Genomic DNA, 24,823 nt, shown 5'->3' with positions numbered 1-24,823 from the left:
GCAACAGAAAAATGAAATGAAAATCTAAGGAAGAGGGAGAATAGAGCTCAACATTTTCAATGTGTGCCTTTAAAGAGGAAAGATGGAGGTGAAAAGAAAGAGCAAAGATGGGATGAAAGCTTTGCAAAGAAAATGGCATTGTGGTGCACGATGAAGTTAAAAAGAAAGGAAAAATAAAACAATTTCCTCTTATTTCATTATTCCTGCATTTCCTTGATAACTTCAGTCTCCAGTATAACCAAGATATGTGGATCAAGTGGAAGGCAGTCCATAAGGTCTCGACTCAGAAAAGCATCCAAATTTATCTTTACGTTTACTAGCTCACAGCCACAGTCGGGCGCTGTAAATAGCAGCAAAAGAGACAGAGCATTCTCAGAGGTCTCGGCTGTGAGTGCACTTCCACAGGCACTAAATTTAAACAGGAATCTCATAGCTCTCCACCCCAAGAGGAAGGCACATTCCTTTGATGTTGCCACAATTTATGCAGATAACCATTAAACAGTCAATATTGCTTCGCCAGTCTCTATAGATCTCACAGTCAGAACTCAGACTGAGCAGGATCTGTCCAAGTCCCCAGCACAAGGGTTGTGCTCAGGACACATCTCTCACCTCTAAGACAGACAGTCTTGCCAGGAAGGAACACTAAGGATGGTGTAACTTCATGCTGAACAGTTACTCAGTTCATTCATCTTTTTGTCCTCCTGGGTCTGAGCTACTAGAAATGCCAGACTCCTGCTTTCCCTAGGCTGAAGCTGAACATATATATATATATATATACACACACACATACACACACACACACACACAAGGGCTACTCTAAAAGTAATGTTTCCTATTTTATTACCTTGGCCCACAATATCAGATATTCATGTTGGTGGTATGGCAGTAGAGGGTGAACATTCCTGCCAATATCTCACTATATTTGTTATTTTCTCACAGATGGCACCAGAAGGGCAGTGTGACACAATGCTGTCTGACATGGAAGTGTGTATGAAACAAAGGTGTGGAACGGAATTCCTCCATGTAGAAAAAAATTACACCCACTGACATTCTTCAATGCTCATTTGTGGAGACCAGTGTGAGTGTCAGCACAATGAGGCAATGGGCAATGTGTTTCAGCAGTGGTTACAGCAATAAGGAGGACAAGATTCATTCTGTATGGCCATGCAGATTTATACAAGTACAGCATATAGGCTTTTGTTCATCACTGGCAAAAATGCCAAGCTAATAGTTGGTGACCATGTTGAAAAAAAGGGTTTTGTAGCTGAGAACATGCTCTATCAAATAGTATCGTTGTGCTCTTTATACCTGTGGCAGTTTCCATGAAAATAAATCAGAGGCATTACTTTTGGAGCAATTTTGGAGTCATGTATATCCCTGTAAAAATGAAATATGAAAGGGACAGTGTAGAGTTGGATTTATTTTGCTTCATTCTGTAAAATATTAGCTGAAAATCTAAAGAAAGAAATATCAATACTTCTTTTCCCTTGGCTTTTCAGATGACAGTGCTTATTGCCTTTATTTCTGGAACTGGAATCGCTTAGGAGGTGGACTAGAATATTGAGTAAATAATACTTATTTAAGAATAGACTCCATCTTTTCTGTTCTGCAAGTTCTTCATTTTGTTGAATGATTTATTTATAGTATGCCTGTGAATCTGTACCTTCTGTGGATGATGTCATCTTTCTCATGTGTTACACATGCTACACTCCTAGGAAAAAGGCAGCAATGTATCTCACCCTCAACTATTTCTCATTCCTCTTAAGCAGTGCATATAGTTTCCATTCATATTTGCTTTGGTTGTTGCTGAGGTATCTATTAAAAAATACACATTTATAGAAAAAGGAAGGTAAATGTTCCATGTTCAAGTTGTTTTTCTCTGTTACTGGTATTTCAGACAGCAGACAAACTATTCTGCTTATGTTTTTCACTGAAGCCTTGTTTGCCATATATTCTCATAGTACTTTCCATGTCTGATGGCTAACACTAGTCTGCAGAGAGGTTAATCAATCCAAGGCTAAATGGAGATAATGTGCAATAAAGCTAGAAGCAAAAGGACTGGGGAAGGCAAACAACACAGAAACACAGAGATTCTTCTGCTCTCACTTTCCCAAAGGAAAAAAAGAAAAAAAAAAAAAAAAAAAAAAACCAAACAAACAAAAACAACGAGGGAAGGTTTTAAATATGTCTGGTTTTCTCAGTAAGAGGTCAGTACTTACATTTTTAATGTTATTTTATTTACTTTTGATTCTATTTATTACATATGTGAAATACATGAATCTTTGAATCACATTGCAAAGCTACCAGACATTAGGAGGTTTAAAAAATAAAATGGAATGTCTGTCTGAGTTTTAGAGGTGAACTCTTTTCCTTTGGTGCACTGCAAAATCCATCCCCACATGCTAAGCTCCCTGCTGAGTGGGTTACAAGCACCTCTAGGGAGGCAAGGAGAACTTCCTTCAGCCCCTGCTAACTTCCCTGAGCTGGGAATTGGTGCTTGCTCCTTAGCAAAACAAAAGCATCAATTTTGTTGGTGGAAATACTTGTTTCATTGTCGTTCTCACAGTCCTGACTAGATATTCCCTCTGTTTCAAGGCTTAGCAGAATGCATGTTGGAGTCAAACTTTCAAAAAATGTTTTTCTTTTCTATAAGTGTAAGATGCAAGACCTCAAGGGTAACCGGAACTAAATGTCTGCTTTAAGCCATAGTCCTTATAAATTAAATAGAAAACATATTTAATAATAATATTTTATACTTGACTCTTCAAGTAGCGAAGGACAAGATTTCTGAATTTTCTAAATATTTTATCAAAAATCCTCCTTGATATACACCAGCTCCACTATCCCAGTTCTCTTACCTGCAGAAATGCCATTGATATGAATGAGAGTGTATAGAGAAACTCAGAGTCCAGATCTATTAAAAGATTCTTGAAGAACAATTTGGGAAAAATAAAAATAAAAATAAAAACAACACACAGAGAGTTATTTTGAATGTAGATTTGACTAGATAGCATCTTTATATGAAGTACACAGTAAATAGTTTCTAATTTTTAATACAATGTCCAAAAGAATCAATTGTTGGATGACATGGTGAATGTCTCTTAATTTTTTTTTCACGTGAAAATATTTGATATTAAAATCGATCACTTTTTTTCCTCTTAAATATTTGTAACTTTATATATACACATATATATATACTACTGATTTTATAAAGTAAAAATATATGTTGCAGAAAAATGCATGTATCACCACTGAGAAAAATAGCTAGCTAAGCTTCAAATAAATGTATAAGTTTCTCTCTGGGAAGCCTGAATCCATTAGTGAACTCAACTAATAGGTCTAGAAAAGTAATAGCCAAATAAATATTTTATTAGCATTTTGTGAAACTTGCTAATGGTTAAGCCTGCTATCCCTACAGTAGTGGGAATCTTCATTCAATATCAGGTTGTTATTTGACAGATATTGTCTCCAATTTCATACAAAGTGACTTTCTGGGTGTGCCTGTAAATAAGTATTTTCACATTTATTGAATTCTTTATTCTTGGATACAGTGGAAGAAATCTGCTGCTACTCCATTCGTTAGCTGATAAAAGAGAATCCAACAGAGCTGTATCAAGCTGACATTATTATACAAAGAAAGTATGTTACACATTTTTCATGAGCTTTCATAGCAAAGTTCTCTCTTGAAATAGTAAATAAGGAAAATTCAGGAGGATCAGTCCTCAGGTTCAAAGTATCATTCTCGAAAAGCGTAGTGAAGCCCCACAAACACCCCCAGAAAAAAGTCATCTGTGAATACCAGAATGCATGTTGGATAGCATATCCTCATCCTTGTCCTTCGTGGATCTAAACCTTAACTTCCAGAGACATCATCCCTTTGGAGCTAGATCTTCTACAAGTGAAACACTAGTGGGGACTGAGCTTGCCACCTGCCCCATATAAGGCTGAGGGTGGCATCAGGCAGCAGCACCACACCTTGCTGGCTGGTTCTCTGGGTAAGCCCATTCTCAAGAATGCCAGGGCTGATCCTGACGGGTTGGGAAATAAAGGTATCTTGCCAGCATCCCAGTGCTGGGGGCATTTCAGATATCACCCTGTTGTGACAACCTCTCTCACAGTTTTAGGTACTGAGAGGACAGGGTTTTGTGAACAACTAGTAGGTAATCTGTCTGCCTTGTCTTTCTCTGCTTCTTTAACTTTGTTTTTCACCCTTTTTCTCCAAGCAAAACCTATCCAGCTCTGTTTTTCCCGCTAACCATAGCAGCCTGTGGTGCAGATCCTCCCACTTCTGTTCAAAGCTAGATAGCATTTATTCTGTAAATAATATCAGGGAAACTTTCATGGAGCAGGAAACCATTAAACATCAGAAAAGGCATAAGATCTGGTGCACTGCAGATATATTGTTTTGTTCCAGTAGCGGTATAATGTGAATAAATCTGAAACTTGAATCCTCCTTTATGCTTTCCCAGGTTTTGTTTCTCCTCATATACATATGAACATATATGAAGAGAAAGAGAGAGAAATCACCCATGTTTGAAGCAAGGTGTTTTTTTTTTTTTTTTTTTTTTTTTTTTTTTGTGATTGATTAATCACTGCAGTTAGATCATACTACTGATTGAGGGAGTGTTCCCTTTTTGGGACACTAAATCCAGTTTATTAAATTATGTTAATATTTAAATAGGGAAAATATTTAATGATTCTCTCTTATTCAGTCCAGATGGATTGATTTCTTTTCCGAAGAGTGCAGTTTATGAAAATATTGTCTAAACTATCTGTTAGAGTGCTAGAAGAACATACACTGTATGATTCTTATGTATAATTTAAATAGCAATTTCAAGGCTTCAGTTCTGCAGCTGTTCTACATATAAAATTCTCACTCAGATTTACAGTTGGAGGAGATTCAATGGAAGTGATTCTACAATTGATTTCAGTAGGTGTTTTGACTACAAGAGGAGTGCAAAATTGGCCAACAGTATTTGTAAAGTGCTTTTGGATTCCTGGAGTGAAGGCACCACAGTATAAATTGTCATGATGCAGAAGCACTCTCCTCATCCCAAATCCCATTTAAAAAATCCAGTTTTAAAAAATCTGTGGCCATATTCTTACTGTTCACTTCTACTATCAAAAATGAAACCCTGTGTCAATGCAACAAGAAAGCGCCAATGGCAGAACTTATTCTATACACACCAGTCCAAAGCATGGATCAGTAAAAGTAGAAAAGTAGGGTTTTTTTTGGTTTACCTTTGGCATCATGACATTTACATTCCAATCCATAGATTAAGGCTAAGGTATTCTCCAAAATTACATGGGCTTTATGGCCAGTGTCCTGCAGAGTGGGGTTTGTAACCTATATCTACATCTACAATAGTAAATTACTCCAGGGTTTTTCCCTGGTGCTGAGGCCAGCTGGCAAGATCTGGTCACATCGATGCTATTAAACTCTTTTTACTTTCCAAAACAGAATGGCTGAATCCAAACTGCCAATTGGGAATGATCTTTGGCCCATACTAATTTCCAAATTGTTCCAGTGATTTTTTGGAAGAGCTCTAGCATTCACCAGCCAAAACTGTGTCAGGGATTTTTCTAACAATTTAACAGTGCAGACAACTGAGTTCCAGCGCTGACTCTGTTTTAACTTCTTAGCATAGCTGTGTTTTCTATATCTTCCCTGTGTTTTCTGTTTCCTGAGCAGATGCTCTACTTACAGGATACAATATCAGTGGGAAGAATTTGTCATCTGTCATCAGAATAAAACCCTGGACTTCCTTGAGGTCTTGAATGGATAGAGATATGAGATCCTGAGTGTGGTGTCAGAAACACCAAACACGTCCTTTAATTAATTTAATTGTACGTGCTTGTGAAAGACTGCAATATATATCAATACTCACATCTATCCATTTAAATACAAAGTACATACTCAGGAAAAAGCTGAAAGAAGAACATCTGTCAAAAAGATTGCAATAGGGAAAACAAAAGTAAGTGTATTTGAAGACTTATTGCCATAGCCCTACAATGTCTTTAATTATTGTAAGTACTTATTTACTTTTACTTATATACTTTTTTTTTTTTTTTTTTTTGGACATTGTATCTTTGCTTTCCTTCCACATGCAAAGTATGTTTATTCTTTTTATTATTTTGTTTTCTTATTTGTTTGAAGTGCAATATTTAAGTGTGGAAAAGTGCAAAAATTTCTGGCCAGAGTCTTTTCATTGGGGCTGAAGAAGTCTCAGGTCATCATGGCTACATGAAAGGTGAAATTTTAAACAGGCAGTTATCAGGGGGGAGTTGGAGAGGGTTGGTTATTATTACTGCTATTTCCCCTTTTGCAGACATTAATACTCCATCATTCATATCCACTTCAGACAAAATCAGGATGGCTGATTTTAACAGTTTAAGTAGATGGCTTTCATAAATGTAGCTGACTTCAGATGAATCACTTTGTCTGTGTGCAGACCTGTTGGCTCTGATAACCCACAGCTGATGAATGGCCACACGCAGCTGAGAATGGCAGAGTTGGGTTTGAGTAACACTGTCCACAGCCTCAAAAAGAGGCAGCAGTAGAAGTTTCTGTGGACAGAAATGGATGGAAAGCAGGCAGTTTTCAGTGTTTGGTTGTTTTTTTTTTTTTTTCCCCCACCTTTTTTCTACACTTTGAAAGAGAAGGAAAGGCTTTGTACTGCAGTGGCACTGTTATGGGAGCAGATTGGTTCTCATCTTTAAAAAGTTTTAGAGCTGAACCTCAATGAAAAAGGTGAATGAAATTAGGTGAAGGCAGGGCAGGCTTTGCAGAGATTTAGAGAACTGCAGGACATGCAGAGCAGCTGTGTTTCATCAAGTAAAGACCAGGTGTGAGTAGAAGCGATGATTATACCCAAAATTAGTTCTTAGTTTTGGTACTGGCCTGAAAATGTAATCTGAACATTCATAACATTATGGCAGAGTTTTAATTTGATTCACATTTAATGTCTTAGAGAAACAAGCTTTGCATATGTGTCCTGTTTTTGGCCTTTTATGATAATGAAAATCAACTGCTCTAGCAAAAAACAGGACAATACAAGATGCCAAAATGATGCATTAGTATATGAAACTTAATGTAACAAATACAAGTGATTTTTTTTTTTTAATATGTATTTATGAACAGCCTTTTTTATGAGCAGTTCTGCTTGCTTGCAAATGAATCCGGCCCCATTCCCTATATCTCTTTCTATGTTTGCAAACATTAAGACTTGAACAAGAAAGACTTTCAAATACGTTTTAGAGTATATATACCTGACTCTATTTTGGTTGAAGATAGTCATAATCTTCTAACTGAATTTTCTGATAGGCAGAAAAAGTGATTTATCATAAATGCTTCAGCTTACGTAAATGTTAGAGATGCAAGTAAGTGTAAACATGAAATTTCAAGGGAAAGTGTTAAGATCCTTCAACTGTGGTGGGAATTTCTGTAGCAGGAGATAGTGATATTGTGGCAGATTTTTTATTCTAGCAAAATTTGATAGGGCATGAAAGAATACCTTAAAACCTATAAAATGTTGGGGATAACATGTATTTGTATACCTTTGTGAATCTGTGTTACATACACCTCATGTTTTCATGCATCTTTTCTAGGATGAGACGCAAAGCTTGAGATCACACTAATCAAACCTGAAATACAAAGTCAGTGTTTTCCTCCTTTCCCCAGACGTGTTGTTTTCTTGCCTCCCATATAAAACAGAGAGAACTCCTATGGCAGATACCTCCAAAATGATAGTTTTAGGATGTGGTTTGCCAATCCAAAAACACTTCCAAACACAGAATAGGAAGGATTCCTAGTATGTGATGCAGAAATGGCCTCTAGCACTAACAGGACCTGATAATTAAGAACTGAAATTCCACTTTCCACTGTAGTTATGACACTTCTCACTCAGAAAGAACCAAACACAAGAGTCATTTGACATGATAGAGACCAGTTCTGTTCTGTGAGATTGCTATTGTTTGCTTTTGGCTGTATGCATTGGGCCTTAAACAATACAGGAAATATATAGATACATAAATGATGTACTTTCACTGCAGTGTTGCAAACCCCTCTAAAGTAGCTCTAAAATGATTTTTAAAACCTCTTTTGATAAATACAGAAAGGACGGTGGTGTGATGGCTGTATATAAAGATTTTATTTCACTGATTAAGAATGACCACCTCAAATTTCCTATCCTTACTATGAAGCATCCAAATCAAACTTATATGTCACGTCAGTTATGCACCTCCATTCACAAAAAAATACTACTAGACCAGAATTTTGAAATTATAAAGGTTGTTTCAGCGTTCTCAGTAAGTTTGTTATGTTAAACAGAAATAATTTCTTGTCATACAGTAAATAGATGTTTGTTTTGTTTTGTTTTGAGAAAGAAATATATTCAGCTGCTGTGATAACAACAGGGACAGTGGGAAGAGCTATGTTCAAGATTCATACAAGATCTGGAACCTTTTATTTGGTAAATTGATGTTTCTCAAATGCAAAGGTTTATAGGAACTACAGCTGAAGCTGATAATATTTTTTCTATTATTTCTGAGATACTGGGGGTATATATGAACCAACAACCACCCTGATGGGAACGAAGCTATTACTAGTCAATACTGTCACCCCTATATAAGTTGAGGAAGTACAGAAATTAAATACAAGCAGGAGAGAGCCTTGTATACTTTTAGGGGGAGCGTGGGAATATGTCTACAGACAGGAGCTCTACAAGGTTTGTTTCAACAAAAGATGTGTTAATTGCAGATTTTTAATTCGTAACAATATAACTCCATTGTTTCTATAAAATCATATTTAATATACAACAAACTTTCACCACATAAGCACATTAAAAACACCTTTTTTATAGTTCCAAGAATTGATTACAGGGTTCTCATAAAAGCATTTTCATAACTAGAATCTTAATACAGAATGATTCTTTTTTCTATGCCAAAATACATTTAGATGGTAAATTGCTTATAGAAAAAGATACAGAGAGAAATGGGGTTTGCTGGCATGTAATCCATTTTATTTCATTCTGTCATGATCAAATTTAAAGCTATATTTGAAATGCTTGGCATTAAATATTGTTTTATCCAGAATATGAACCAAGAAAAAAAGTTAACTGACTCATTTTCTGTTTTGGTGTCTCTCAGATGTGCCCAGAACAGCACTTACCCTCTATGCCTTGACCATAACTATCTGTTGAGGGTTTTGTGTTGTGTTTTGGTTTTTCTTTTTCTGAAAGACACAGCATTCCCACTGACTTGCAGCTTTGGGTGCCCACAGAATGAAGAATGGATTTGCTAAAATAGCTGAACTGCATTTACCAAATGCAACACTGGAAAAAAAAGAAAAAAAAAAAAAAATCCACATAAAAACACGTAGAAAGATTGATCACACAATTTTATTAGAGTCTTTTGAACAATTGCATTATGTTGTTCCTTTATCTAAAAACTCTTGCAAAAAAAGACATTGGAGTGGACTGGTTTCAACCCTGAGCATTAACACTGCATATCAAGTACTGTAGTAAAGAAGCTGGTTAAGTTTGTAGCACTAGCACAAGTCACTGATATTAATCCTCTAGGTGATCAGGTTTTTACAAAAAAAATACATAGTTTTCAATAAATAATGCTTAATTTTACAACTTTGATACAGCAATGTCATACACTGTTTTGACACATACTAAACTCTGCATGCTATATAGTCTACTAGAAGACAAAACTTTGCCATGCATTTTCTTTCTAGTGCTAGAAAACACTTTGTCCTCCAGTGCATCGCCTCAAGCAGCCTTCCCATCTTCCTTCTCTCACAGCAATAGGCTGTGCACTGGCATGCAAAAACCTCAAGAAAAGGTTTCCCCCCCACCATCACTCAGACTTCTAAACAAAAGTACTTTTCAGCTTTCCCCCCAAGACCTGGAGTGGCTATGAAAACTAATTTCACGTGGCCTTGAAAAGTCTTTGAAATTACATATTTTAAAAGTGTCATGCTTGAAAAACTGCTCTAAAACATTCAATTTCCCCCACCTGTGGCCATCATGCAACATCATTGAAATGTTGTAACCATCAAAAGTCCCACACTGGAAAACAGGCCTCCATTTTAAAACAGCCCACCGAAAAATAAAGAGAAGAAAAAAATTATCACAGCATTTATGTAAAGACTCCAAAACGCCAACATATGTACAAGAGCAAAACCAGATACAAATTGTAAATGAACTAACAATGGCATATAACTCTTCTCCCTGGTTTAGCCAGGAGTTGAGGCAAGTTGGTTTTGGAGATAAGCAGGACAATGGAAACAAAAACAAATTGTGACAATGGGAGTTCCTGGATTAATCGTTAATAGTTGATCAAATTTCTTCAAGTGGTAAATCAGGATCTCGATTTTCTTGGAAGTGGGAGTTACCAAAACCCAAACCCCCTAATTAATAACACATCATGCTAAATTAAACCTGCTTCTGAGTATTTGCAGGTCTTAGAAATTCGGCTTTTTCATCCTACAAGACTGCACTTCACAGAAAATCCAGACGTTGCAACTAACCACAAAAGAAGAAAATTGATTAATTAATAAGGATTGAAACCTCCATTCTCACACTTCCAGGTTGTTGTTCATCATTGAAAACCATTCACCCCTTCTTATCCATATTGCTTTAGGGGTTTCCTCATATCTACAGAAGTCATTCCTTTGAAATTGCTGTCAATCACAATTTTCTAAGAGTTTTTAAAATATTCCTATCTTTGCACTGGCATAAGTATTGGGTTTTCTAAGAGAATCTCAACCCAAAGAAGGTATTACTTTTATACATGAAATATTACGAACTTTTGTTTCCCTTTTTGTAAGTCATTCTACACTTTCTGCACATTTGTGCTTTATATTGAATATAAAAATAGGTCTTTAAAACTCTATTTACTTTAAACTCACTAAAAAACTACTTGCTTGTGAAATTCTCTTACAAATTCACTGCATCCATGTAGAGAAGATAAAACTAATTAGGCAGTTAATTGGTATAGGTAGTGTGCAAAAAAATTAAGAAAAACAAAAACAATCACAGCCTTCGATGTGGGTGAGGGAGAAGGAACCAAACCAAAGGAATACAACCGTACAGGAGGGGGAATGTAAGGCAACTCATTGAATTAAGTCTTCGTTGGTTTTATGTTTTTGTTTTGTTTTTTGTTGTTGTTGTTGTTGTTGTTTTATTTTTTGTGGTTTTTTGCTTTTTTTGCTTTTTTTTTTTTTGCTTTTTTGTTTTTTTTTTTTTTTTGCTCTGGCCATGCATACGAATGAAGGCTATGAAGACTAAGACACCTATCCTGCCAGCAGCCCTTGAGGCAAAAACTCCCATTAAGCTCAATGAGAATTTTTTCAAAAACAAAAAACAAACAAACAAAAAAAACAACCAACCAACCAACCAAACAAAAAAAAAACAGTGCAGATTTAAGGCCTTACTAGGCAGCAACTGTGAAGATGTATAAAGTAACTTAATGAGCTGTGTTGAATATCAAAACACTTAAAGCATATAAGGCCCTGACTTTGACCCCACATCAGTTGTACCTCACTGTAACACCAGAGTTGCACTTTCCTAAAACAGGCATGAGTGAAGGATCAGACTGCAAGCATGCAAATCACATTCAATAGACTTGGAGAAGTTTAATCTAAATGACAGTGAATGCCTAGAGAGTATATAGCACCTAAAGGATGCTTGGGATGAGTCTTCCTACCACATTTGTAAAAGACTGTACCTAAAGAATTGAAGGTATTTCACAGGTGTATTTCTTGTAAAAGAGAAAGAGAGGGAATAAAACAAACTAAAGAGGGAAAATGGTAACAAATGCTCATCGTGAAATTAAAAAGAATCACCATATTTGATTAAGTTGTACATTGAGTTGACATCCTTACTGTTACAAAGCAAACTGTCTTTCCACACTTAAAAACCAAAACCATACCTCATTTCTCTCCCTCTTACCACTAAGTCTTATTACACTCAGAATAGCATTGTATGGAGACAAATGCAAAAAAATGTGGAAAAAAAAATGCCACGGGAGATATTAAGCCCATGACAGGACTGCTCTAGCAGGTCAACAAAGATTTCTACGTGCACTAAAAGTGAAAGAGGAGCTGGAGATAGGAATATTATTAGAAATGACAAAAGCAAAAATATGAGAGTAATAGCAGATGCTATTTTTCCTGATTAGAAGATTGTATCTTACTCTCATTGAAATCAGCAGGAGCTTAGGCATCCAACAGCATCACAATTCAGCCCTAACAGCGTGGTGGCTTAAAAACACCACCACCAAATTGTTCTTGAGCAATAGGCAACAGTAAACTCCGCAGTAAATGAAAGTCACACTGTCCAGATAAAAAGTATCTCCCTGCATTATACACCTTCACTCAAAATATTCCTGTGATATAGAATTGTATCATTCCCAACCAGAAGAAAGAAAAGATATACTTCTGTGTGGGTGTTACACTTTTTGACTAAAGTAGACCCGTTGCTCTTTTAAAATATGCCTGACTGCTCTACACTTGGACCCTTTACATTAGTTATCATTGACTAATATCTTAAATGGTAGTTTTAAAAAAGCATCTTCCAAAAACATATGCAAGTCAAAACTCCTGCAGGCTGAGACACAGACCTTATTACAATGCAAACCAAATCCAGCCCATATTTGATCATAATCATTCATAACTCATTGAACATCTGTAAAGCACAAATGCTTAATGACACTGCCTATTATTACTTTAACAAACAAGGATGCATATCAGAAGAAAGGGGCCAGAAAAGAAAGTCCCCACGTTCTCATGATAGCTTGAAGAATTACTAAGAGAATTTTGGCTCAGTATTAAGACTTAGAACCTGATCAACTTACTCCATCGCCCTAGCCCGAGAAGGGGTCTTCAATAGCAGGGTAGTGAATGGCTAGGTTACAGCACTTCAGCGCATCTATTTTCTTTCACTCTTTTGCCTTAGAAGAGATAAATGTCATTTGTTTTCAATCTGATTTCTAAGTTAATTACATGGAGAACACACTAATCAGTTGAGACCAAAAACTGAAAATTCAAGAAACTCTGTTTTATTGAGGACTATCCATTGCCAAGGATATCTTGAATATTGTAATTTTGTTTGTTTTAAAACACAGTTTCTCATAAAGAATTATCACAATGCAAGACATAAATTTGAGTTCCCAGATATGCTATATCTTTTTTTTTTTTTTTTTTTTTCTTTCTGATAGCAAAGATTTAGGCCAAACAACTTTTATTTAGAATCATGAGTGTTTTATTATTATTATTAGAAAGATCAGATTATATTAATCATTTTACTACCAGTTCATTTAACTAACCTAAAGTAAGATATCTCACCACTTAAATGCCTAAGAGTTGTCCTTGATTAAACATAACATGCATGCAGGTTTCAATGTTATGTTTTATTATGCCTTACAAATGTGTATGCAGGATTTTCATTTCAGCAAGTCTGAAAGCCTGTAGCAGTGGTTGCCACCAAAATACCAGCACAGTGAATTGTCCTTGTAAACAGCTGGATCAGTAATAAGTGGAGAAAAAAAAAAAAAATAGCAATGCCTATCAGATAAAAAGTAAACTACTCAAGAAACAAACTTCCACCTCGTGAATCTGTTTGCTGCCATCAGAAAGGGCAATTGATATCTGATGGCTCCTAAGGAAAAAAAAAGAATAATAATAATAATTAAAAAAAGATATCCAGAAGCGCACACTGCCGAAGTCTGCTCACCTACAGCAGAAGCTCGTACCCCCTTTCCTTCCCACGCCCCTCCGGAGGGGCTCCGCAGGCTGAGCGCTGCCCGAAGACAGATGTGGGTACGGAGCACCCCCGCGGCACGGCTCAGCAAAACGGGGAGAAGGGGAAAAAAAAAAAAAACACAGAAAGGGGGAGCCGCCCTGGAGCGGGGAGCGGGCCCCGCCGTGCCCCCGGCAATGGGATGCGGGGAGGGCCGGGCCGCTCCCTGGGCAGCGGTGGGGAGCCGGCACGGAGCGGGGCGAACCCACGGCCGCTCCGCACCGGCACATCCCGGCCCTGCCCGAGGGGAGCGCGGAGGGAAAGGGGTGGGGGAAAAAAATGCTGAAGGCACCGAGTCCTTCTTTCCTTCCCCCTAGCTAGAGTCATGCACAACAGCCTGCAGCTACCGCTCCTCCGAGGCGAGGGGTGACATCACGGCATCTCCAGCGTTATTCTACAGACACTAATAGCGATACGAGTTTCTATCAGTTCCAGCTGATTTATTAAAATTGTCAAGATACAGACTTTCAGCATTAAAAAAAAAAAAAAAAAACAGGCTATGATGTTGACAGTGCACAAGTCTGCTTTTGTCATCATTTGCTACAAAATATGCAGATGGTCTGTACTTTAGATTATATTGCACAACATGAGAAACTTTTTTTTTTTTTTAACTATGTGCCTTTTTTTTCTTTTTTCTTTTTTTGCTAAAATCGAGAATCCAGTTTCATACCTTCCATCTGGGGCCCCATCCACATATCACAGCGTATGAGATACATAAAGTCCTACTATAGTACAGTACATATACAATCTTTTAAACTAAGATAACAGCTCTGAGGTCTATATCACCATTTTCAATAAATCTTTACCTACAAATATTGAACAAATCTGAACTATAGCTGTACAAAAAAAAAAGTGTTTGTTTCTTTTCTTTTTTTCTTTTTTTTTTTCTTTTTTTTTTTTTTTTTTTTTTTTTTTTTTTTTTTTAAACCACAAGGCCTTTAGATGCAAGGATTATTTTTTTTTTTTTAATTTTAATCCTTTTAAAACCAGGACGTAACGTACCAACAAACTTGCATGCTAAAAACAGAGGAAAAAAAAGAAAATAAAAGGGAAGAAGTGCCTGAAAAGTCTTACTGAAAAAACACAGCAAGAATGTTCCCTTTTCACTGTACAAAAATACGCCTGAAAATATATTAATTTTTAAAAAAGACTGAGGTCTGTTATGTATCAAAAATGTTTCAATACCTTTTTGTACTGAGGTCTAGGCTGTCTGGTATTCAATCAAGGAGGTATAAGGGAACAAGTTACAAAAAAAAAAGTTGGCAAGTAGAAATCACATTTGTAAAACCATAAACAATTTGATCTGAAAAGTAAACTCTGATCTTAAGTCAGTTCAGTTATTTGTAAGCGTTTGTACAGTCTGCATTTTTTCAAGCTCCCTGCAGCTTTGTTAAGAATCGGATGCATAGAAGACATCAGTTTTCTCCCTCCAAAAAAAAGAGTTGCAATGGTCCCTTTCGGAAAAAATAAAAAATAATTAAAAAAAAATCAGAACAGTTCTTTAAGATCTCTCACGGGAAAAAAAAAAAAATCCACAAACCCCCTTGAGTAACAGTTGTGCTGCCAAAAGACTTCTTCGCAGACCATCTTCCAGCCTTCCATCAGAGACCGCCAAGCTTCGAACAGCGCCTTCTGTGGCATTTTTTTCCCCCAGTCCCATTTGCCTTTGCTGTTGTTGTTGTGATCACCAAATGTAACAAAAAATAAAAAATTAAAAATAAAAAACACACAAAAAAATTAAAAATTAAAAAAAAAAAATCACAACTCCCGGGCTCGGAACTAACATCAGGATTTCTTTTTTTTTTTTTTTTTTTTAAAGAAGACTTTTTTTTTTTTTTAAGCATCATCATCATCACCACCACACCATCACCACCGCCGGCGTCCGCCGCTCCCGTCGCCGCCTCCGCCCGTTCAGTACGTGAACACCAGGTCGGAGAAATTGGCCTCCAGCCAGTCGCCCGCGATCATCTCGCTCAGCTCCGGGGTGCAGTAGTCGGGGAACTCGAAGTGGGAACCGAGGCTGCCCTCGCTGAACGAGTCCAGATCCTTGTCCACCAGCGAGAGGGAGAGGTTGCCGGCGGCGGCCCCCGCCCCCAGCTCGGCGGCGGCGTGGCCGTGCTGCGAGAAGTTGAGGCTGAGGTCGAACAGGAGGTCGTCCGCCTCCTCGCTGCCGGCCGACGAGGTGGAGATGGAGCGGGACGAGGCGGGCGAGAGGCCGGCTGGCGGCTGCGGCGGCGGAGGGCCCTGCTTGGTGATGTTCTTGAAGCTGTAGTAGAGTCTGCCGCCGCCCGCCGCGCCCCGCACCTCCTCGTAGAGGCTCGCCCCCTCGGTGGACTCCGCCGAGGAGCTCAAGGTGGGGCTGGCCGGCACTTTGGCCACGTTGTACCGCCGTAACTGCTGCGGGCCCGGCTCCTCGTCCTCCTCCTCGTCGTCCGCCTCCTGCTTGATCCGCAGCTGCAGCTCGTCCTCGTCCTCCTCGTCCTCCTCCTCCTCGTCCACGAAGACGCACTTGACCGCCTTGCTGCTGACTTTCAACGCGCCGAAGACGTACTCGTCCCCCGCGTAGTCCCCGTGCGGGGCGGCTTTGGCGCCGGGCTTGGGGGGCGAGGCGGCGGCGGCCTTCAGCTTGCTGCACTTCTTGCCCGAGCTCTTGGCGCTCTTGCTGCCGCCGCCGGGAGCGTTCTTCTCGGGGCTCTGGCCGGCGTTGGGCTTGGCCGATGGGTCCATTTTGGGCTTTTTCCTGGGCCGGTACTTGTAGTCGGGGTAATCGGCCATGTGCTTGAGCCGCAGCCTCTCCGCCTCCCGGATGAAGGGGATCTTCTCGCTGTCCTTCAGCATTTTCCACCGCTTGCCCAAGCGCTTGGAGATCTCCGCGTTGTGCATGTCCGGCGACTGCTCCATGATTTTTCTCCTCTCGATCTTAGACCACACCATGAAAGCGTTCATCGGTCGCTTGATGTGCCCCGACGCCGTTTTGCACCAGTCCGGATCGCTCTCGTCCAGAGCCACGGGGCTGCAAGCCATGAACTCGCCCTCCTCGGTGTCCATCGCCTCCCGGGGCAGGTTGCTCTCGCTCTCCGCGCTCTCCGCCTGCTGCACCATCGCTGGGCTTCCCCGCGGCGCTCCGCTCCGCGCCGACCGCCGCCCCCTCCCACCGCCGCACCTTGCCCTACGAGCCGGGCGCTGCGCTGTACCGTACCGCCGGCCGGTGGACCGCCGCCCGCAGCGCAGCACGGCTCAGCACGGCTCGGCACGGCCGGGCTGGGGCTGGGCGCGGCTGGGCTGTGCTGGGCGCCGCGCTCTGCCCCGGCCTCGCCGCCGGCCCGCCTAGCCCCGCCGCGCGCGCGCTGCCCCTTCTGCAAAACTCGCGGCTCCGCACCCGACGCGTTATCAGCGTTTCATATGGGTGACATCACTCCCGGCAACGGCCAATGGTTGCGCGCGGCCCCGCCCGTCGCCCAGCCCACCGCCTTTATCAGCTCCCCTCCTCCCCATCCCCCTCTCTCGCCGCGCTGACACACCCCCCTGTGCGGGGGGCGGTGGGGGAAGGGGCCCGGCTCCCGGCTTCGTCGCTCTCTCCCCGGCCCCTTCCTGCTCCCCCAGCCCCGGGGGGCCGCGCCCGCTGTTCTCGGCCTTCAGCTGCCGGTTGCCGTCCCGCGGGGAAGGGTTGGCGGCGGCGGCGGCGGTGGCGGCGGCTCCCCTTAGGAAGCCGTGGAGCTCCGCGCGGCGGTAGCGGCAGGGGGAGCTGTAGCTCCGCAGCCGTTGCACCGCTCCGCTGCCGCCCTCCCTCCTGCCCGCCCGGCCGGGGTCCGCCGCCCGCCCCCCACACGCGGCCCCCAGGGATCGGACCCGCCCCCGGCCCCCTCTCTGCAGTTCCACCACCGAACCTGTGAGATCCAGAGCGGGCGATGTGCTCGTCTGTGCGCATCTCGCTTTGCGTTTTGATGGAACGAGTGTGGCATCTCGCTTTGCGTGTGGTGGAAACGAGTTTGCATCCTGTGCTGCGGGTCCCGTTGCGTTTCCCAAGCTACCGCTCGCGGTTATCAGCAAGGCAGAAGTTTAGTAAGTTCTGTTGAGGGCCGCTGGCTGGGCGCAGGCGTGTTGGCGGGCACGGGACGGGCCCTGCTCAGAGCACGCACTGAAGTGCTATTAACGGGGCTGCAGTCCCGTGCTAAATCAGCCTTCAATTAGCATAGCGGTGCGTTTTCCTCAAACCACAACGAAATGACTGTATTTGGATGATGTGACTGTGATATCATCGGGCTGTGGTGTGACTGGTGCGGTTACAGGAAGGACAAAAGGGATCCTTCTTTTATCTTTGTGGACATATCGGGGTTATTATGCCTTAAGAGGCAGATACACGGTGTCGTGTCACTTCCCCGCTGAGGGAAGGGGAAGGGCATCACTCAAGAAGGTTCCTTCGAAAGATGGGTGTGAAAAATACTGCTCTACCTCACCATGAGGACATCCAGGAGAGATTTCTCCTCTGCTGCCACCTCTCCTCTTGTGACTGCATCTAGTGTTACAATGTAGCCCTGTAATAATGCTTATCTTTAGGGATGTAGGAGGTAAAATGGAAAAAATTACGTTGCAGGACTCTCAGCCTGTTGTGAGATGTTATTATTTAGGGATGCCATGTGAAGAGAGGGGTGCAGCACCTTTGGGAGTGCTTGGGTTCATGGCACAGCTGTGGTCCATCTGGGAGGGCTGCTGGCAGTGCACGGCAGGGCATTCCTGCCGAGTTTGGCACCTTCCACCCATCCAGGTGAGGACTTGCTCAGATGGGGCACACTGTACGGCCATCGGTGTGACAGGAGTTTCAGAGTAAGAACAGGCTTCTCAAATGATGGTGTAGGCAAGGGTCCCAGGAGACACGTAGCTGGCTGCCTGCCTCCAGGGAGGACAGCTCTCTGCTGTTATTTAAATGTTACTGGGGTACCAAGAGTCTTAGATAATCATTTCCTTGTAGTGCTTTTTCTGTAAATGCCAGTATTCAGATTATCAATGAATTTCCATGGATTTACATGCACTGTAAATCCAATTAGAAATAAAAGGAGACTTTGGGTAGGCTTGCAAAATGAAACACACCAGAAGATTTTAACTTGTTGGTTTCCCACCCTATAGGTGAGACTTCATTACGTCATTTAATTGTGTAAAAATTTAACTGATGAAAGTGGAATGTTCCCTTAATTCCCCATGAAAAGAATAAAAACAATATATTTTCATCAAATTCTGCTTTTTTTTTTTTTTTTCAAACTAGCACTTTCTAAGAGCTGTGAACTGTTTTAGAAAAAAAAAAAAAATCAACCAATTCCTATGGAAACAATGTAGTCAATATTAATAAGACTTGTGATAGTGTTATCAATAATGATAAGATTCATTTAGATAGCAAGGACTCCTTCCTCCAGGGTGACACAATCCGACATTTAACACACTAAGATGAGGAGAGATCACTTTTAATAAAGCTTCAGTGTGGATTGAATCCAGGGCAGTCCCATCTCCTTCGTAATGTCATTACAGCATTTTGTCTGGGATGTTTGTTCTCCTTCATTTGTGTCCCTATAAGGAAGCATATCAATACCATGGACTTCATATAACTTCCATAAATCCCATTTTTCTCTTTTTCTAGTATATCTCATATTCTGAAGCGTGTTGGCAGCATTTCAGTTTTTCCTCAAAGCAATCTTTTAAATATGAATAGCATTACTGTTTCCTCATGCTTGTTAGTGTTATTTTCTGATTTTTTGTTTGTTTTATTTTGAAGGATAGTACTGGGAAGATAATGTAGCTGAAAGCAGACTGATAAATGACAGCCACCCTCAAGAAAAAGATACCTTGACTTCAGAAATCTAGTTAAAAGATGTACACAAATTAGTAGATACTAGTATTAAAATGAAATAGTTTCCTGCTCTAAAAACAGTTTAGTAAGAGTATATGTGTATTACCCTGTTGGGGTGGAGCTGTTAACACCCCAGTACTCATTCTTTTGAAATTCAAATGAATAATCATCTTCCTTTTTTTTTTTTTTTTTTTTTTTTTTTTTTTTTTTAGGTCAATGGAAGGCTGGGATACACCAGAAGGTGGGAGAAAAGAGATACAAGAGAACACACTGTGACGCTTACTGCCTGCCCCTTGGATGGACGCTGGTTTGAAAATCTGTGTCCGCACTGGACTTACTAGTGCTCCATTTTGAGGAGACGTGTTATCCTAAGTGTAGAACAGTGTGAATGTATCACGTCAATAAAAGCACTGAGGTCTCTCAGAGTAGAAGTTGACAAGGTGCCTCTGAAGGCTGGAAGATGGGCAGAAGAAAATACATTGTGCAGATGCACAGGCCTTTTGAATGTGGCCTTATGTGCTTACCTCTGCCCCAACTGATGCTTGAAAAAGGGAAGGGATTAATGTTTCTATGAGACAGGTGACAAACTTTACAGTGTTCAAGGCTCTGACAACCAAATGAGGAGAGTAAATGAAAAAGCCAAGATTTTTACAGTACTCTGTCTGAAGACAAATAGCGTTAAGGGTGCAGCACTTTTTGTTTCATGCCTATTTTGAAATGTGCTGTGGATTTTTGTCTGGGGAACCCAAGATGACTTTGGGGGAAGTGTGAAAAAACCGGAATCACTTTTTGCAAGGTGAGGGAAGTGGGTGGAATCACAAACTGTAGATTCAGGGTGCAGGAAAACAGAATTACAATGTCAAGAGTTTTCACTGTATGAGAAATTCTGAGCGGAGGTGTTGCACCTGAGATGGCATCCTTTCCTGCCCTTTCAGCTGCTACCCCAATGCTCCTGGAACTGAAATTGTGCAGGACTGTGGTTTCCATAAAGATTTTGCTTTGAAAATGAAGGGATGTAGTCACCTGGAACTGCCTGGTGTAACAGCTGAGTTTCAGAAAGAGAGGAGAAGTGTGCTCTCTTAACTGAAACTGAGTGATCATCTGAGATTACTAAACCAGCCCGGTCAAAATCGAAATAAACTAAATTTACATTAACACCTAAATACTGATTAAGGTATCCAGACATATTTAGCCTTGATTTTTTTGTGTGTGCCAAAATGTTTATTTTGCCAAAAGCACTTGCAGCAGAGACCGGTGATAAGGATGGTTCCCTGGCAGGCTGGTGCAGAGTGCAGGAGCTGGCCTTCCACTTCGACCATTGTTTTTAAAACATAATCAACAAAGATATCCCGGGAAGGAAATTGTGTGTTTTGTCTTCAAGCTGAAACAATCCAGGAGCTACAAATTCAGCAGTTAGCTACCAGATTCTCACCGGATAAGTTGTATAGGACTGGGATTGACGCAGGGTGTTAGAGTCTAGCATCCTAAAGTAGGCTGTTGTTCGACAATCACCTGCTAAAACACGGTTGGGAAACAGTGCTGTTCCTCTGGGGCAACATGGATGGGCCGTTTCTTCACAGCCCATTGATCTTAAACGGGGAGATATTTTAAAACATATTAGCGCTTTTCATACTATCATCCTCATCTGCAAGTGCGACCGATTAAAAAAATATATATATCAAAAAACCTCCAAACGTTTTCCCTGAGTATTACATATGCTACAGGACCATTCGGGCTCTAAGAAATGGCACAGCAAATAGTGCTGGGATATTCCACGTTCACTGCGACTCCTTTAGGGTTTTTGCTTTCAAGACGTGATAATTCCTTATTTGTGAGACTAATCCATCTCTCGGGCTCTGCGAGTCAGACTGGGTCCCTCTCATCCCACAGATCACCGCGGCAGGAGCAGTTCTGTCTGACAGATCGCTTCCTCAGCCACTTGTGTGTAACCCAATTGAGCTGAACGTCTGCCCCCAGCAACACCTGTGCAAATTCACGGATGGCACTGGGACTGCACAGATGCCATAGAGGGCATATTCTGACATACGGGATATTTATTACTGGTGGTGATGCATGAGATGGAAGGGATCCAGGATTCAGGCTGAGTTTGTGCAGCTGGCAGTTAGAAATTTACTTGCAAACTGAGCTCATTGGGTAGGAAAATCAGTGAGATAATGAATCTGGAGCCCCCAGTGCCATTTTTGCCAAATCACTTTTCAGGGCAGGAGAACAATTTAGAAGAGATGCATCTCTTATTGGAAGTGTCTGACAATTACACTTGAAAAAATATGAAGAGAAACCATAAGAGATCAGATTGCAATTATTTGCTATCAGAAATTACTGTTGCTAAGCCTGTTTAAATAGAACTGTTTCACTGTTTCTACTGAAAACTTGAAATATGCAAATTCAATGTGTAAATTAAAATTATTTTTATTTTAGCTTTGTTTTAATGAAATATTCAACAGCAAACTATGTGGAAATAAAAAGAAAGCAATTATTTTTAACAGCTTTTTTTTGCTGTTCTTGTTGCTGTTCTTGTTATTGTTCGTTGTTGTATGATGATAGAAAGCTTCCACAAAATTCAGAACAATTCATAAAGGCAGAGCTTATTCATAATGCTATAAATGTGTATTGTTGGCCCGCAGACATTGAAATCCACAGTGTTTTAGCAGGTCTCTTAGGAAAAAGTGTTGTACCTTGAACCAATTATAGACCATCTCTGGTTAAATTGCAGAGCCAGTTTGCTTAATATGGGTAATTTGATGTTGTAAAGTATTTGTCGGTACCCTAGGGTAGTCTCATAGGGCACACAGGTTTTACTGTATAATATTTCACACTCATATGTGTGCCAGTTAATCTCCTTAGGTGGAGACTATGAGTCATGCAGGATTTATTACATACTTAATTTATGATATATATTTACATCTTCTCTTTATCAAATCTTGAATGATAATTGTAATTATTACATACATTTTGTTTCTTATTTTTAGTTTGTTTAATGTTTATTCAATCCAGGAGGCTTTCCACAATTTGAGAATGTAGCAATGACACAACAGAAGTGTAACAACGACCACACCAGTGTACTTGTTAGATATAAAGCAGCTGAAAAGACACGCAGATTTATCCTTTACCTTTTTCTCCCCACTAAAGAACATCGGAGCATCACCACTTACAACAAATTAACATCTGACCCTATGAGATATGAGATAGAAACAAAGTATTTTCTTTGGTTTCAATGCCTCGAAGGAGGTAACAATGTAACGTGCAAAGAAGACATTGAGTCTCCGTCCCAAGTGTGGTCCTGCAGATCAGTTTCCTGTTGTGTGTACTCAAAAGAGAAGCCCTCTGCAGCCCGTACACGAGGAAGTTTTCATTTACAGGACGCACACAGGGAATACGATTCTGTGAAATTCAGCAGCTTTGAAGAAAATCCATCCTTAAGTTCTGCCTGGACCCACATTGTTCCCTAATAGTGTGATTGAAGATACCCAAGGGCGTGACCACAACGTGACCTCTTCTGTTGGATCAGCCAGGAGTCTCACCAACCAGGGAACCATTCCAAGGTTTGCTTTCACAGTGCTTCTTAGTGTGTGAGAGCACTGGGGTGATGCATGGGCACATCTACCAGGTGCCCTGGCTGTGTTCCTGCGTGAGCTGCTTCTGCCCGCTCTTGGCAGAGCTCTGCTTGGAAAAAATTGGTCTCCACGCTTCTCAGGATGCCTGGACTTCTCCCTCAGGACACTTTTCCTGCTGGCAGTTCTGAGCCTGGGCTTGAGCTGGCACCGTGCAAGGGAAAGCAGGGCAACAGCTGTACAGTGAGGAGGGAAGCAAGAGCTTCATTGCCGAACAAAGAAACAAACCACGTAATATTCCTATTGGTTATATATGATCAGAGGAAAAAGGTTATATGAAGTTCTTTAAAAAGCTCCTTACGTCCTTGTTTTGTTATGCCTGTGTAAATTTTTCTAATGCCACTGTTTCAAAAAGAAATAAATTTAACAAATATTTCATTGCATTTTTTTTTCCAAATGGAAAACAAAAAAACAGGCCTCTTAGTAATAAATAATATCAGCAGTCACAAGAAATTCTACAGTAGCTAAACAATGAAAGCACATAGAAATTTTGTTTGTTTTATTCCTACACAAAGCCCTGCTGAATTCACAGGAGTGAATTAAAAATGCTGACTGTGACTGGGGGCTCTGAGAAAGCAACATTTCAGTTGGTAATTATTTTAGTTTTCCATTTATATTAATTTGTTGCATATTTGGATAATATCCTTAAAACTCTGCAGAGCATGCAAATATGCATGCATGTCTAAGTACATTACTAATTTCTATGAAAATTATAGTGTGTTCTTAAAAGGATATCCAACTGAATGACTGCATATTCACCAAAAATAGGTAACTATAAAAAACAGCAAACAAACAAACAAACAAACAAACCAGCATACCAATCCCTCTAGTAACCTTTGCTTTGTAGTAGAATTGCAAATCACTTCATTTTTCCATCTGCTATTTCTTATTTCTGAAATAAAGCAGGAAGTCCCAGCTGCGTGCAAAACCCTGGCTGTACCAATCGTGTTGTGATGGTGATGAACATATTAATTTGGAAAAGACTGTTCACCTTCAGCCAAGAGCCCAAACTGCCCATACTTCTCCCTCCCTCTCCTTCCCCTTCTCCTATCTGTACACTGCTAGTAATAATGCCACTAAAATATTCAGTAACAGCAGAGGCTTGAAGGTTTCCTGATGCTTTATTACACAACGATGAAAATATCATAATGCCTCTAACTTCATCAAATCAGGCATTTCATTACAGCATCCTGCAAGTATAGAAAACTGATTGTCTTATGTCAGCATGGCCTGAATCCAGCTCTTGCATACAAGACATGGTTACTAATGATCTTTGTAAGTCAGCTGAGACTTGATCTTATTTTTCAGTTTCGCTGCAATAGGAATTGTAAGTCACAGCAGCAAATAGAAAGTGTTTATTATAGCTTATTGTATAGGCTTTTTCTTTTTTTTTTTTTTCTTCTTCTTCTTTTTTTTTTTTTTTTTTCCAAAATGCTCAATGATAAACTAGAAAATGATAATTAACAGTACTTGCAATTTGCACAGTAGTTTATATCTCGTGCCAAGCCAGACTCTGCTTTAAGGAATTATTATCACCAAGTACACAG

The 24,823-nt window shown here is 40.4% G+C and overlaps 1 protein-coding gene across 1 annotated transcript; it reads right to left on the bottom strand.

Annotated features, from left to right (window-relative positions):
* Positions 1 to 9,379: 9,379 nt before the first annotated feature.
* SOX11 (SRY-box transcription factor 11) lies at positions 9,380 to 17,192 on the bottom strand. The gene has a single exon (XM_085217974.1). The coding sequence runs from the start codon at positions 16,905 to 16,907 to the stop codon at positions 15,717 to 15,719; it is 1,191 nt and encodes a 396-aa protein (XP_085074100.1). The 5' UTR covers positions 16,908 to 17,192; the 3' UTR covers positions 9,380 to 15,716.
* Positions 17,193 to 24,823: the final 7,631 nt, after the last annotated feature.

The sequence above is a fragment of the Meleagris gallopavo genome, chromosome 2 (genome assembly GCF_905368555.1).
Source record: "Meleagris gallopavo chromosome 2, MGAL_WU_HG_1.1, whole genome shotgun sequence".
Classification (NCBI taxonomy): domain Eukaryota; kingdom Metazoa; phylum Chordata; class Aves; order Galliformes; family Phasianidae; genus Meleagris; species Meleagris gallopavo.
Note: the sequence above shows the minus strand (reverse complement) of the source record. Positions and strands in the feature narration are given on the sequence as shown.

What these genes read in the sequence shown, in the direction of transcription:
- SOX11 (XM_085217974.1), bottom strand. Translation starts at nt 16,907, where the DNA reads ATGGTGCAGCAGGCGGAGAGCGCGGAGAGCGAGAGCAACCTGCCCCGG.